Source organism: Sminthopsis crassicaudata, chromosome 3 (assembly GCF_048593235.1).
Source record: "Sminthopsis crassicaudata isolate SCR6 chromosome 3, ASM4859323v1, whole genome shotgun sequence".
Taxonomy (NCBI): Eukaryota; Metazoa; Chordata; class Mammalia; order Dasyuromorphia; family Dasyuridae; genus Sminthopsis; species Sminthopsis crassicaudata.
In genome coordinates this window covers 495,413,168-495,428,563 of record NC_133619.1, presented here as the reverse complement: position 1 = coordinate 495,428,563, position 15,396 = coordinate 495,413,168, and the positions used below count along the sequence as shown (strand labels likewise).

General features: G+C 44.0%; 1 protein-coding gene across 1 annotated transcript in view; it reads left to right on the top strand.

Moving 5' to 3' along the window:
* The window catches only part of ST14 (ST14 transmembrane serine protease matriptase), a 68,967-nt gene extending 54,555 nt beyond the window's left edge, over window positions 1–14,412 (top strand). The window contains exons 7-19 of the mRNA XM_074303794.1: window positions 2,438–2,678; window positions 3,650–3,789; window positions 5,128–5,225; window positions 5,988–6,097; window positions 6,373–6,503; window positions 7,066–7,170; window positions 8,009–8,119; window positions 8,477–8,590; window positions 9,536–9,658; window positions 10,113–10,299; window positions 11,630–11,904; window positions 12,197–12,333; window positions 12,669–14,412. Coding sequence (XP_074159895.1) covers window positions 2,438–2,678; window positions 3,650–3,789; window positions 5,128–5,225; window positions 5,988–6,097; window positions 6,373–6,503; window positions 7,066–7,170; window positions 8,009–8,119; window positions 8,477–8,590; window positions 9,536–9,658; window positions 10,113–10,299; window positions 11,630–11,904; window positions 12,197–12,333; window positions 12,669–12,830 — 1,934 coding nt within the window. The 3' untranslated portion in view covers window positions 12,831–14,412. The remainder of the gene's footprint in view (window positions 1–2,437; window positions 2,679–3,649; window positions 3,790–5,127; window positions 5,226–5,987; window positions 6,098–6,372; window positions 6,504–7,065; window positions 7,171–8,008; window positions 8,120–8,476; window positions 8,591–9,535; window positions 9,659–10,112; window positions 10,300–11,629; window positions 11,905–12,196; window positions 12,334–12,668) is intronic.
* Window positions 14,413–15,396: the final 984 nt, after the last annotated feature.

The window sequence follows — 15,396 nt, the reverse complement described above, 5'->3', positions numbered from 1 at the left end:
CAGTTTGTTCAATCATTTCCCAGGCAATTTGCAATTACTTTGTATTTAGTTCTTTGCTTCTATGGTACTCAAAAGTACTGTTTTGCATTTTTTGATATATTTGGAATGTTGGTCTCCTTTGTGTACATGTTTGTTTTTAAATTAAATTGATCACTGAGTTCCCTGCAAATCCATATTGATCTCTTTAAAGACTGCTACACTTTCTGTTTCTCAATAAAGTTGCCAAATTTTATCCTTTCTACAAACATTTTTTACATCTCTCTTCTTTTCTTTACTCATATAGCCACTCACTCTACCTCACCCTTAATATGTTTTCTCCTGAGTTGATACAATGAGCTGCTGATTTTCCTCCCGGCTCGTTTGTCCACTTTAATCCATTCTCCACAAAGTTATTAAAGGTAATTTTCCCATACTACAGGTCTGATTATATCTCTCCCTTTCTCAGCGAATGCCAATGACTTTCTGTTGATCCTATTTTTAGGATCAAAGATGAACTTTTTTTGGCTTTTAAATTCTTTCTTGACCTGACACCAGTTTACTTTAATTTTCTTCCCTCATATCTTGTTTTATCTTAAAAATTTATTTTCAATTCCAAATTTTCTCTCTCCCTCTCAGAAGATAAAGAGATATAACACTATCTATAGGAAGCCATACAAAACATATTTTCACATTAGCCATGCTGCCTGGGGGGAAAAGCAAGAAAATATATAGAGAGAAACATGCTTCAGCTTGTTCCTTTCTGGAGATAGACAGCATTTTGTTTCTTGTGACCTTTGGAATTGTCATGCATGGATCATTGTATTAGTCAGTGTTACTAAGTCTTTCGCATTTGATTAGTGTTACAATATTGCTGTAACTATGTACTTTGTTCTCCTGGTTAGTCTAATTTCATTTTGCAACAGTTCCTCAAGTCTTCCCAGGTTTTCTGAAACCATCCCCTTCATCATTTCTTACAGTACGATAGTATTCTGTCACATTCATACATCATAACTTGTTCAGCCATTCCTCAATTTATGGGTATCTTCTCAATTTCCAATTTTTTGCCACCACAAAAAGAGCTTTTATAAATACTTTTGTAGGTAGTTTATGACTTTTAAAAATTATTTTTCATTACAAAAATAAAAAATTCAAACATTTTGGGTTTTGAACTTTAATTTTTATTCAACTAGCAAGTATTTACTTTCTCTCTCCACCCCAAGAAAAGTAAAGGAAAACAAAAACTTTGTAACAAATATGCATAGTCAAGTAAAACAGATTCCCATATTGACCCAATCTAAAAATGTATCTTTCATCTGCATCTTAAATCCATCTCCTCTGTCATGATTCATCATTAGTCCTCTGGAATTGTGATTGGTCACTAATAGGGCTCTTTTTAAAAAAAATTAAATTTTTTTTTCAATAAACAAAAATTTACTTTCTCTTCCATTGCCCTCCATTGGAAAAAAAAAAGTAAAACCCTTATAACAGATATGGAGAATTAAGCAAAACTAATTCCTTCATTGGCCAAGTCTAAAAACATGTCTCTTTCCATACCAGGAGCTCTAATCATCTCTCTGTCAGGAGTTGGTAGGATGCCTGATCATCAGTCCTTTGGAATTGTGGTTGGTTACTAATTGCACCCATCAGAGTTCTGAAGTTTTTCAAAGTAAACACAAATCTTACACTGTACAAAGAACAAGAAAGAGAATTGTGTTTGGAAATCAAACTTCTTTTTTGTAAAATATATAAAATTTAATAAAATTGGTTTATGTCCCCATTTGCACTTTTTATCTTCTTCAGGCTTTTAAAAATGTTTAATTGAGGCTCTTTCTTTTTTTCCCCATGCATGTCAGTACCCACTAACTCACCCTCTTCCCCAGATAGAAACCCTCCCTTATAACAAATTTACATATTCAAGCAAGAAAGTGAGCACATGGTCCATGTCTGAGACTACAAGTCTCTTTCTGTAACTAATTTATGAGCTTTTGACTAAGAGGTGGGTGGTGAGTTTCATCATCAATCTTTTGAAGGTACAATTATTTGGTTGGTCCTTTGATCAGACTACTGAAGTCTTTTAAAGTTGTTTTTCCTCCCATCATTATTGCACCAATCTACCTTTCTGACAATACATTGCTCCCTTTCCCACAGTCAGCTGTTCTACCAGACCTACCTTCTTACCCTTCTTTATGTGAGACCCTCCATCTCCCAAGCATCTCCCAATGCCCTTTCTCCTCACTGTTGCCTCTTAGAATCTTTCTTTCAAGACTCAACTCATAGTATTTTGCCATTAAACTTTTCCTGATTTGTGCCCTGCCTATCAGTTACTAGTATCTTCCCCTCATTATTCAATGCTTATTTTGTACATATTATATATATTTTCTTTGTATCTGTTCTGCTTGCCTCTCTCTTTGTTGTTCCCTCCCTCAAATTCTCTCATTTTAAATGCTCTTCTGTGCAGACAGCTGCAGCTTTTCCCTACATGCCCGGGCTGATGAGGTGACCCGCTTCACCACCCCAGGATTCCCAGACAGCCCCTACCCAGCACGTGCCCGCTGCCAGTGGGCACTGCGTGGAGATGTTGGCCTGATACTGAGCCTTACCTTCCATACTTTTGATGTTGCACCGTGTGATGATGTTGGCAGTGATGTGGTCATGGTGTATGACTCCCTGAGCCCTGTGGAACCTCGTGCTGTGGTACAGTGAGTATGCTGGGGCTCAAGCCCCTTGCCACCCTTTTATGGAAAGGTAACAAACAGGCAAGGAGAGCAAGGCAGCATAAGGAGAATTGGAAGGGAGAGGGTGAGATGTAATGATGACATTGGTGAGCATTTATGTGGAATTTTGAGGGGTCCTTTACATAGGTTCTTTCATTTGCTGTGTTGAGATATCTGCTGGCTAAGCTTGAGCCACTGATTTTATAGTGCAAAAGGCTGTGCATTACTTTTAGTTAAAAGCCACCCAATAGGGGCAGCTAGATGGCGCAGTGGGTAGAGCACTAGCCTTGAAGTCAGGAGGACCTGAGTTCAAATCTAGTCTCAGACATTTAACACTTCCTAGCTGTGTGACCCTGGGTGAGTCACTTAACCTCAATTGCATCAGCAAAAAAACAAAAAAGAAAAGAAAAGAAAAGCCATTTAATAACTTCTAAATTGGGGCTTTTTTTTTTTTTTAAACACAGGATTAAGTGACTTGCTCAGGGGTCACATAACTACTGTCTGAAGTGGGGAACCCAGATCCTTCTGACTGCAGAGCTGCTACTCTATATGCTGCTTAGTTATCTCTGAGAGGGGTTCTTAACCTGGGGCCTGTGTACTTAAAAAATGGGCCTCAATCAACTACCAGAGGGGTCCACCATGCTCCCCAAAGTTGAGAACCCTGGTATACAGCCAGGAACAGGTCCAGTATTTGGAGTGAGCCACAGAAGAATGTCCTGAGAATTCAGAAGTGATTTCATCAGTGAAGTCCCCGAGCCAAGATACTGTCCCTGCTCTGTTGTCAGTCAGGACACGGCTGATTATGTGCGGGGGGCTTTGCTCAGGGTCACTTTCCAGATCTGACTCCTGAAATACGGGAATTGCAGCAGGGTTAAGATCCAGGTCTAAAATGGGGAAGAGGCCTCGGGGGCTTGCCTGCTCCTTCTTCCCTCAGCCTCTCCCTCCTTCCCTCACAGGCTGTGTGGCACTTACCCTCCATCCTACAACCTGACCTTCCTCTCCTCTCAGAACGTCATGCTCGTCACACTCATCACCAACACTGTGCGGCGTCATCCCGGTTTTAAGGCCGAATTCTTCCAGTTGTCCAAGATGACAGGTAAGGAAAGGGTTGGAGGTGGGGGTGGGGAATGGGACAGGCACCTGGGTGGTACAGTGGAGACAGTACTGTCTCTGATTCAGCCTCGGACACTTAATGGTTTTGTGACTGAGCAAGTGTTTGCCAGTACACAGACAATTTTGTTCAAGCTTCTCTGCTCTCTAATGCACCTTCCACATGGCCACCAAACTTTGACATTTCTAAAAAATCATTCCTGCCCACATCCCTCCCCTGCTCAAGAAACTGCAGTGACTCCTGTTGTAGCTAGGATAAAGCACAAACTGCTTTGTGTAGCACTTAAAGCCTTTTGGCTTCCCAGATAGAGATGCAAAATATGTCCTTCCCTGATTATGACTCAGATTCATTTCATATAACTTCCTCTCATACACTCACTGGTCCTGCTTGGAAGGGCCTCCTCATCATTTCCTGTTGCTTTTCCCTATAACTTTCCATGAGTTGTCTTACATGGCTAATTTACTTTCTCCTCATCTCAGCTCCTTGGAATATTGAGCTCTTTCTTCAAGGCAGTTTTCATCTCCTTTATAAGGCCTTTCCTGATATTCCCAATTGTTTTTGCTTCCCTTCCTCAAAATGACTTTTTACTTTGTACATTTTCTTTTGATCATGTATATATGTATATATTCTCTTTCTCTCTTTTCCCCATTTCTCTTCCCCCATTAAAATGTGAGCCCCTTAGGGGGAAGAGAATATTTTTGTGTTTATAACTTGACTCCCAACAGTGCCCAGATCTTAATAAATACTTACTGAATTAAATTGAAATCCTCAGTAGCAAGGATGCTTGGGAAAGGGGAGGCTGGTATGCTGGCTAAGGAACAGGTTGGATGATTTGAAACATATAATACTGGAGCTTTTGTGGCAGGGGTCCTTAATTTGGAATCTGTGAATTTCTTTTTAAGAAAATATTTTGAAAACTATTTTAATATAATTGTGTTTGTAAGCATGTCTTTTATGCATTTCAAGAACTTTATTGTGAAATGGGCTTCACCAGACTGTCAGAGGGATCCATAGCAAACAAAGATTAACACCTTCAGACTTTGTCTGATGACTGTAAGGTTGAACCAGCAGCTTGGGTTTTGAGGATTATCTTAAAGGAAACCCATGAAGGCCTTGGTGTATCCAACCATCACCAGAATTTTTAGATCCTCATTACTCTTCCTCCCACCCCAGAAATAAGGGGGAAGTAACAGCAGTATCTCTGGCTTTTTACCTGAAAGCTCCTATTGAAAAGAATCCATCTGACCTGTCTCTTCTTATGCCTTTCATCCAAACTCTGTTTATGGATGCCTCACATTGCTTCTCGTGTTTTTTGACTTTCAGAATGTGGAGGTCGCCTAACTGGAGTGCAGGGGACATTCAGTACTCCCTACTACCCAGGCCACTACCCCCCCAATATTGACTGCACGTGGGATATTGAGGTAGGAGTTAGGTGTGTCTAATTATGTACCTAGTACAATAAGGTAGGAGACAAGGAAGAAGGGATGAGAAAAAGCTATGTGTTGTTACAACATGACCTTGAAAAAAGGGCTTCAAGAGATGGTGAGAGGCTCCTAGGACTGATCTCCTTGTCATTCTAGTTTTTTTCTTCTCTAACAACCTCCAGTGTTGGAAATGCTAATCTTCCCTAGCAACAGTTTCTGGTGTCTCACCTTTGTAATTAGGAAATCCTGTTAACCATCTAATGTATGACCTTTCTGCTGCAATATAAACCAAATGGTGTTACACTTGGTCACAGTCAAAAGCCTTGGACTTCCAAGTCTTTGCCTTGGTCTGTGACCATGGGCACATCACAGCATCTCTTTGACCCTTGGGTTCATCATATGTAAAACAGGAATAATCATTGTCTCTCAGGGTCATTGGGAAGAAAGGATTTTATGAACTCGAAAGCATTAGACAGGGTGACCCTCAATCTTAGTGTAGTTCTGAGCTGCTTAAGATATTAAAGCCAAAATTGCGCTGAAATCTTTGGCCCATCCTTATAAATTTGAATTATTGTGTTTTCAGTATCTTTGGTGTCACTAATATTGGGTGAATTGTCAGGGGAAGGGAAGAATTTGAAGAAAGGAATAAAAAAAATTAGATCCTTTTTTAGGAACAAGAATGATGAGAGGACTTTCCTTCCCAAGATCTTGGGATAAAGGCTTAGGGGAAATAGTGGCTGAGTGTGATTCCCTTTGCAGGTCCCCACTGACCAAAATGTCAAGGTTCGTTTCAAACTCTTCTACCTAGTGGAGCCTCACAAAACCTTGGGGACCTGCACCAAGGACTATGTGGAAATCAATGGGGAAAAGTAAGTGTTCTGGGAGAAATGGAGAGAATTGCCTGTGGTGGAGGAGTGACCTTGCCTCCCCTGGGTGGCTCGCTCCTAACCCCTTAGCTCCAGCTTTGTCCCTTCTGTAGGGGTTTGCGTTCACTCTGGCTGACCAGTGGGGATTTTCCCAGCCCGCTTCCTGGACTTGGTCCCCCTTCCCACTTCCTGACCCCATAATCCCTTTTCTTCCTTTGGCTGGGGTTCAGTAATGGTCACAAGAATGCACATCATCTTTCTTTTCCTATCCCCTTCAGGTTCTGTGGAGAGAAGCCACAGTTTGTTGTGTCCAGCAATAGTAACAAGATCACTGTCCATTTCCACTCAGACGAGTCCTATACTGACACAGGTTTCTTCGCCGAGTACCTCTCCTATGACTCCAGTGATCGTGAGTAAAGAAAGGGTGGCTTTGGAAAGTTAGCCTGTTTGGAAATTGGTCCAAACACAAGGTTTTGCAAGGGTGAGTGGTGAAAAATTATCCTTGCATTTATTTTGAAAATAAAAAGCTTCAATTAAAAAAAAAAAAAAGGAAATTGGTTCAAGATGAGCTTCTGTTTTTTTCATATTTATAAAGCATATAGCCATCAGTTTATTTGATCCTTACAACAATATAGTGAGGTAAGGAACGCAAGCACATTAACCCTGTTTTACAGTTGAGAAAACCTCTAGTTCAGAAAGGTCATGTGCACATGTAGCAAGTGACATAAGCAGGATTAAAATTAGGATCTCCTGATGCTCAGTTTTGGGCTCTTTCTAATTTAGCATTGAGCTTTCCAAAGAGATTTACTAGAGTTCTCTGATCCGCATCCACTGGTGTCCAGGGCCGTCTCTTCTTAAGTCCTTGCCCTTAGGTATGGAGTAGGAGGTTTTCAGATGAATTAGATTAATAAATGAGAACTACGAGTTTAACAGGGGCCCCCCACTTTGTCCCTCCACCCTTTCCCCCACAGCCTGTCCTGGCATGTTCACCTGCAAATCAGGGCGCTGTATCAATAACACTTTGCGCTGCGATGGCTGGGCAGACTGCACAGACTTCAGTGATGAGCTTCAGTGTGGTAAGTTGAGGAGTCTGCCGTGGGATAGACTTGGTCTCCAAGATGGTGGCCCTGAGCCCTGTGACTCCCTGCCTTTCGCCTTGCCTGTGTGGGCACACAGTACCCCCATGACTCTTTTATCCCATGGATACTTCTAGGCCCTCCCCATTTCCTACCCCCCACCAAAAGTGGCTGCCCGGTGCTTCTCATAAGATGAATCTGGAGCTGGTTGGGAACCTCCTATTGAAATTGTTATCCCTTCCACATAGTGGTTCCATTGTGGGTCGGCATAAGATATGAAATGATATTTTGGGGGAACTTTGTGGAAGTTGCAGATGACCAGTAGATGACTTTAGTCATTGAGGATCTGAATTGAGTATACACCTCATACCTTGTGTGCAAGTGAGAAATAAAAAGCCACACTTTGTGTGGCTCCAGCCTTTATGCATTTTACATGGTATATAGGACACATTGTAAGATCAACATATCAGAATTCTTATCTGGTATGAAGGGAGAACTAAAACATTTTACACAGATTTTCCAGGTCACAGAGTCATTATGCCCTCAACCCCCAGGATGTGGAAGGGATAACCTAGTCCAGGTTCTCCTCACTCTTGGAGTCCAATTTTAAATCTTTTTTAATCTTTTGCCTGAATTGGACATGAAGCGTTTCTGTAGCATTTGCCTTGTAGCCCCTGAACACTCTAGGTATTCCTTTTTCCATCTTAGTATGTTATTGTTATTGTCTAAGCCAGATGTGTTACCGAGATTCAGGCCCCCTGACTCTTCTGTTTGTAAGTTCCCTCATTTCTCCATCACTTTGCTGCTCACACCTCTTCTCATTTCCTCCTTCCAACAGTGTGTAACTCAACCTTCCAGTTCACTTGCAAGAATGAATTTTGTAAGCCCCTCTTTTGGGTCTGCGATGGCCTGAATGACTGTGGGGATAACAGCGATGAGCTTCAGTGCAGTGAGTAATTTCCTCAGCATTTAGGGTTCCTGGGGAAGGGCTCAGGCAAAGCTGTTGCCTATTCCATTTACCCCTTTTCAGCATCCTAGGGGAGAGGTGTCAAACTTGCATTGGAACCACAAGTGACTTGTCAAATTCTGTGCAGCCCAAATTAGATTAAAATAACTGGGAATGCTTAATTAGATCAATAAAATAGCAATAAATTAGACGATGTTAATTTGTGGTTTTCCAAGTCAATATGTGACCCACTGAGATCTGTTTCTGTTTGGGTTAGTCCCCTTAGGACGGTGGTGGCTTGCTTTGGGATAGGGGGATGTCATAGGATAGAGAGAAACAATTAGCTGTGTGCTTTTTCAGGCTGCCCAGATGGAAACTTCAGGTGTGGCAATGGAAAATGCATCCCCGAGAGCCAGAAATGTGACAAGCAGAATAACTGTGGAGATTGGAGTGATGAAGCTGAGTGTGATAGTGGTAAGAGCTGAAGAAATAGGTGTCCTGAGACCGCTCATTGCAGAGATTGGGGACCTCTTGTGGGAATTTGGGGGTCAAGGTATCAGAGATTACCCCTAGAACCAACAAAAATTCCTCTGGGGTTGAGCTAGGAATATTCCACTCCATTTTTTCCCCCTCAGTGACTGAGGACTCTGAATTAAGTCTATGCCTCATACCTTGTGTGCAAGTGAGAAACAAAAAGGGAACACTTTGTGTGGCTCCAGCCTTCAGGGAAACATGCATTTTACATGGAATTTAGGACCCATTCAAAGGCATTCAGACATAGACAAAGCAATATATCTACAAATATTATTTAATAAATGCAGACAGTGCTATATACTATTTGGTGAAAGCATAGTAGAAGGAATGGTAAGTCAGGAAAGACTTCTTGAAATCTTGGGAAGTTTTTTGAAGCATGGTAGAGATACGAGTTGGTAGTCCTAGGCAAGGAGAGCTGCAACTGTGTTAGAAGTTAATGGATTGGGCACGGTGGTTCATACTACAGTCCCTGCTATCAGAAGAGCTGAATCTGAGGGATAGCCTGAGTTTAGGAGTTCTCAACTGCATAAAGGCCAAAGCCAAATGAGTGCTGCACTAATATGGTAACCTTAGGGGTAGGGGGCCACCAGCCTGCCCAGGGTGACCAGGCCCAGGTCAGAAAAGCAGCAAGTTAAAACTTCCATGCTGATTAATGGTGGGCTTCGGCCTGTGAATAGTTGCTGCATGTCCGGCCTCAGTGAGATAGGGAGATCCAGTCTTATAAAAAAGGCACAAAAAGTACGAGTTGGAGTAATTTTTGTGTGGGTATGGCAAGGATGCTTCAGCTTGGTGCTGACTTCTAGCCCTGATAACCTGTACTCTAGGAGGAGACTGAGTGTTATTCCCCAACCCCAGCTTTGACCTTTTCTCCCCCTTTGTTGTCAGTCTCGACCATCCCCTGCACCAAATACACATACAAATGCCTCAATGGACTGTGTCTGAGCAAAAGGAACCCAGAATGTGATGGGAAGAAAGACTGCAGTGATGGCTCGGATGAGAAGAACTGTGGTATGGAATCAAGGGCAGGAGCAGGCGTGGCCCCTTTATTTTGGGTTTCTCTTTGTCCCTGGCTTGTAGGAAACAGCTAAGGGAAGTCCCCCTACTACATTAGCCTCTGTGTCCATCAGGAAGGGAGAAAAACAACTCTTAGAGGCCCATTCTCCTTGTTCCTTCCTATCAGTACGGTGTTTGGGAATCTGGGCTGCTTTTCAGCCTGGATATTTTATGAATTTATCTTTCTCTCTGGAGCTTCTTAAAATACTTTCTGTAAACATATGCAAAGGAGGAAACTAAAAAGCAATTAAACCAGAAATCCTCCTTGCTTCCTGGGAGTCAGAAGAAAAGAGGACTTAAAGAGATAATTTTAGCTTCAAAAGGGCCAGCAGAATGGATCTTGGGCAGTGGGGAGCCTCCCTTTCCCAGCTCACACACTCCACCTGAGTTCTCTCCTATCATTCAATAGATTGTGGTCTCCGGTCATTCAGTAGACAGGCGAGGATTGTTGGAGGCCAGAACTCAGACGAAGGAGAGTGGCCGTGGCAGGTGAGCCTCCATGCAGAGGGCGAGGGTCACCTCTGTGGGGCGTCACTAATCTCCTCCACCTGGCTTGTCTCTGCAGCCCACTGCTTCGTTGATGATTCAGGAATCAGGTAGGTGCTGTGTCCTCTGAGAGGCTCAACCTGGGATTGGAAAGCCTGGGGTTGGAGGGAACGGGAGAAGGGAAACTTCCTCGGATCATCTGTGAGCTTCCCTCATCACCTGCAAGATAGGACAGGTGTCTCTGCTTTGTGTTTTATGAAACACTTTACAAAGCATCTTGGTCTTTTCATCTCGGGGGCAGGGTAGGGCAGGGCTTTTTAGCAGGGCCAGAATGGAGAGTCTGGGCAAGTCTCCATAATGTTAATTATGGAGACCACAGGGAGACTTGCTGATTTTAATGTCCAAGATCACATGCAGATGATGATGCTGTAGGACTGAATCAGGAAGCAACACGGTCAGGTTAGACCTGTAGGAAGATGATTTGGGCAAGCATGGATTGGAAAGAAGGATGTTGTTTCAGTAATCTAGGCAGAAAGGAAAAAGGCTTTAGGGTTGCAAAGGACTTGAGAAATTATATGGTCCAAAGCTCCTCATTTTACAGCCAGGGAAATTGAAGCCCAAGTTATTTTTCTAAGGAGAACTAGAATTGGAACCTTGGTAGCATTTGAGTGGAGACAAGGAGACAGGTGAAAAAGATACTGTAGAGAGAGAACTTATAACCAACTGTGGGGAGATGCGAAGACATTTGCAGGCTCCAGGAAATGTAGTTGTTTGTCAGTCCTTTGTTCTCCAAGAGGACCGATGACATCAACAAGGTGATGTCTTATTTGAAAATGAATTGGATTTAGTGAGCCAGGGCTGCATAAAGCCATCTCTGGAGTGAAGAGGCAGAAATTGAATTTGCAGGAGAGAGGGTGGTCAGGGAAGATGATGGACAGAATGGGGACACATACAGTCAGGAGGGAAGAACTAGTGAACACGGGGAGATTTTCCTTTTCTGTGATGAGAAGGAAGGCGGGGAGAAGAATAATGAAGCTGAGAAGATTTTAGGAATGGGGGCCAGGGGGTGGATGAATTCTGGCTTGTCTCCTTGTGAATGTTCATGTAGGAGCCCTGGAGTCTGGATGGGTGGGTGGGGAGAGAACAGAAGCTTTTGCCCAAGCTCAGGAGGCTTTTCAGCACTGGAGGCAGTATTTATGCCCAGGTATTTCTAAGCCCATATTTTCTCCTGTAGCAGCACACTGCCTTTCCATAGCAGGAATTAATATTTGTTGAAACTACAAATATCCGAGTTCCCATTTGGAAGCACAGGGAGAGCGTGTCGTGCGCCCCCACTGAAAAAGTCAGTGAGAGAATTAAGTCCGGCACTTGGAGACCCCTTTCCTCATCCCCAGGACGACCATGCTGTTGAATGTGCAGTTCCCTCTTTGTCTTTCCCAGATACTCTGAGCCCACCCAATGGAAAGCCTTCCTGGGTCTGCACGACCAGAGCAAGCGCAGTGTCAAGGGGGTGCAGGAGAGGGGCTTCAAGCAGATCATCCCCCACGCCGCCTTCAACGACCTCACCTTCGACTACGACATTGCTGTTCTGGAGCTAGATAAGCCCGTCCAGTTCAGCTCTGTAATTCGGCCCATCTGCCTGCCTGACTCGTCCCACACCTTCCCCGCGGGCAAGGCCATCTGGGTGACGGGCTGGGGGCACACGAAGGAGGGAGGTAAGAGGCTGCTGGGGAGCTTTCCCTCTGGTCCCCCATTTGTGAAGGCACCTGGGTCCCCCCATTCCCCTGCTCTCATTCCCCTTTGATCTCTTTGGGGCTCGCTTCCTTGGACACGACTCCTATTCTGGTGGGGAGGGGAGGGCTGACTGATTTCTTCCTACTCAGAAAGAGGCTGGACGGGGTGGGAGGAGGCAGTCTGCGTGTGGGGCAGAACCTGCCGCAGGAGGTGCCTAGGCCCGGGGCTTGAGGCCCTCCTGAGAGTTTTCTGCTGCTTCTTCCCAACTGCTAGGCACAGGGGCATTGATCCTCCAGAAGGGGGAGATCCGAGTGATTAATCAGACCACATGCGAGTCCTTGCTGCCCAATCAGGTGACCCCCCGCATGATGTGCGTCGGTTTCCTCAATGGGGGTGTTGATGCTTGCCAGGTAGGCAGCTGCCAGCTTTGGATGGGGAGAGACAAGAGGGACTGATGTGCTGAAGAAGGGGGGAGGGGAAGGGGAGGATAGGAGAAAAGGGGGGAGGAAGAGAAAAGGGGAAGGGGAGAGAGAGAAGAGAGGAAAAGAGAGAGAGAAAGAAGAGAAGAGGAAGAGAGAGAGACAGAAACCGAGAGACACAGAATGAGAGCATATGAATATGGATGTGGCTTTGTAAAATAGTGTGATTGGATGGGTGAGGAAGTTTGGGAAGCGAGTCCAGTGGTGGCTGGAATCTAGGACAGGGAGTGTGATCTTCACATGGTTTGGGATTTCTTTTCTTTTAGGGTGACTCAGGGGGCCCTCTGTCCAGTGTGGAAAATGACGGGCGGATGTTCCTGGCTGGAGTGGTGAGCTGGGGTGACGGCTGCGCTCGGCGGAACAAGCCGGGGGTCTATACGAGAATCCCCATTCTTCGGGACTGGATTAAAGAGCAGACGGGAGTGTAGGGCTTGTTCTAAATGTGCTGGCCTCTTCTCACACACATTCATAGAAGTATGGATGGTGGACCAACGGACTCATCCCTCCCTTGAGATTCTTCAAGGATATGAACTCTATCCTCTTGTCTCCGAGGGTCACAAATCTGCCAGGGGAGCCTCAGACTTGCTTCCGGTCCAGCCCAGCCTCACCCCTAAAACTCCCAGGATTGTGTCTCAGCTGACTGTCCAATCTCCCTCTGATCCTGTCCCTGAGTCTGGACCTGAGAGACTTCCTTCTCCTTTCTCCCCAAGGAGATGCTCTCTGGGCGTCTCCCCCCTTTGCTGAGACCGGGATATCCCATATGAGCAGTGCCCATGGCACTGGGCTGGGGAGCTTGGTTCTTGCCTGGACCTGAAGAAAATGAGTTCCAGGAAGCTGAACATTTTTTCCTGACTCCCAATTGTTATGTGTCTGTGTGTCCGTGTATAGTTTTTAATACTTTTAAATTAATAATTTTACACCAGAGTCGATTTTCCTCCTCCACTCCAGTTGAGAAATGCTTTTCTTAGCCCTTTGCACTCTCGGGGGGTGAGGTTGGGGGTACACAGCAGGACTGGATTGTGTGATTCACACGGAGAAGATCCCCAGGCTTCCCTTATTCTCTAAGTCCTGTAATCTCTCTTGTGTCGCCTTAGAAGATCAGAAATTCTGTAGGCTTCGGAGTATAAACAGGTGCTTGGGGGGGGGGGCTAGAGCTTGGTCTCCCACTCAGAAGTTTCTCTAGGAAGCACCGGGCCATCTGCTTCCTAAGGCTTTTGCTTTAGAAGGAGAGGTCCCTGCTCTGAGAATGGTACATTTGTGTGCTGTCCTACCTGTGAATGGGCCATTGGTTCCATTCATAGATTAAGTGATGTTCTTGGACCAAAGAGAAGCAATATCTTCTCATTGGAATTTTGACACTCTCAGCCTCCTTTGCCCCACATTTTGGATTTTCTCTTTGTTTCCTTATTTTAAAATTTTCTTGGCTTTTGTGCTGGAATGGCCCACTGAAGGTGTGTGTTGGCTGATGCTCCTCAGAGCTAGAGAAGAGTTCAATTCAATTAAAATCAACAGGCGCTTTTAAAGGAATTGATGTGTGGAGAACACTGTGCTTGGGACTAGGGGAGGTATATAGTTTAAACACTCCGTGTTCTCCTGGAGCTTACAAATCTAGCAGAGACTGGGTGGTCCTTGTACCTAAGGGCCTGGAAACGACCTCCTATTGTTATTTTCAGCTCAGTCTGACCCCTTGTTCTTTTTCTGCTGGGTCTGAAGGAAAGGGAGATGGCCGTGGTTCTGTCCACACCAGACCCTACAAGCACCTGGGTTGATAAATGTGTATGAATGGGGCCCAGGATAAGGGAGGAGACTGCTCTCCAATGGCAGGGAGAGAGAATGGATAATAAGAAGAATCAGAAAATTATTTCCAAAGAAATGACTTAATGTGTACAGTTTATTGTAATTGTTGCTTTGTTCTTGATAAAAGCCCTATTCAAATGTATTTAAGGTACCAGAACCCCAGGGAAGATAATGGGGACCAAATGTACATTAAAGGGGGAAAGTTTTACATGATTCCAGTTCTTGGTGTGGTTACTAAGTATTCAATAATGAATTCAGTGGCCAGAACTAATGCACCCCATTCCTAAGCAAAGGAGAGAAGTCATTGAGCATGGGAGAATGGCACCAGCAATCCCTGGGCAGCCAGGGACTGATGCCCACACAGAACAGCTTGGGATTGAAAGGCCTGGGTCAAGTTGGCAAGTGGAATGGTTCTAAGGGACAGAGAAGATCCATGTGAGGAGTATTAAAGGCTGAATCTTTTTTTTTTTTTTTTTAGGTGGTAAAGACTGGGTAGGGCAGAAAGTGGGCAGGGATATGTGTACACATACATTTTTATCTCTTTTTCTGTTTATCTTTCCCTCTGTCCTTCCCTCCCTCCTCCTTTCTTTCTTCCCTCCTTCCCTTACTCCTTACTTCTCTCTCTGTCTCTTGTCTCTGCCTCTGTCTCTCTGTCTCTCTTTCTCTGTGTTTGTCTCTGTCTCTTTCCCCTTCTCTCATCTCTTTAACTCTGTCTTTCTCAGATATCCAACCCAAACACACCCACATACTCATTTTTCACTTTTGCCTGGCAAAGCTGCCCCTTTGATTCAATCATGTGAGTTATTTTTGAGTTATATTGACTGAAAATTTGGTGTGTAGAGAAAAGAAGACATATATTGGTACATATGTACTCAAAAACCCAGAAATAACACACATGTATACAAATATATCTGGTCAGTTTTCTTAGATGAGAGGTAAGTTTTGGTCACTTTCAGAAAAGTGAGTGTAAAACCTATTAAAACCTAGCACTTTTTGTTTTCACACTAATCAAAAAGTTCCCTGTGACTTGAGATGAACAATAGAATATATCATGGCATAGTATCAAGTTTTCTAAGGTACTAATACTCTTAATGAATCCTGCACACTGGTTTAAGTAAACATTATTTCTAGTTGGACCCTAGTTGACAAATTTGCTAATTATTCTCTTTTGTTGGAGGTATTATCCCTAGAGTAACT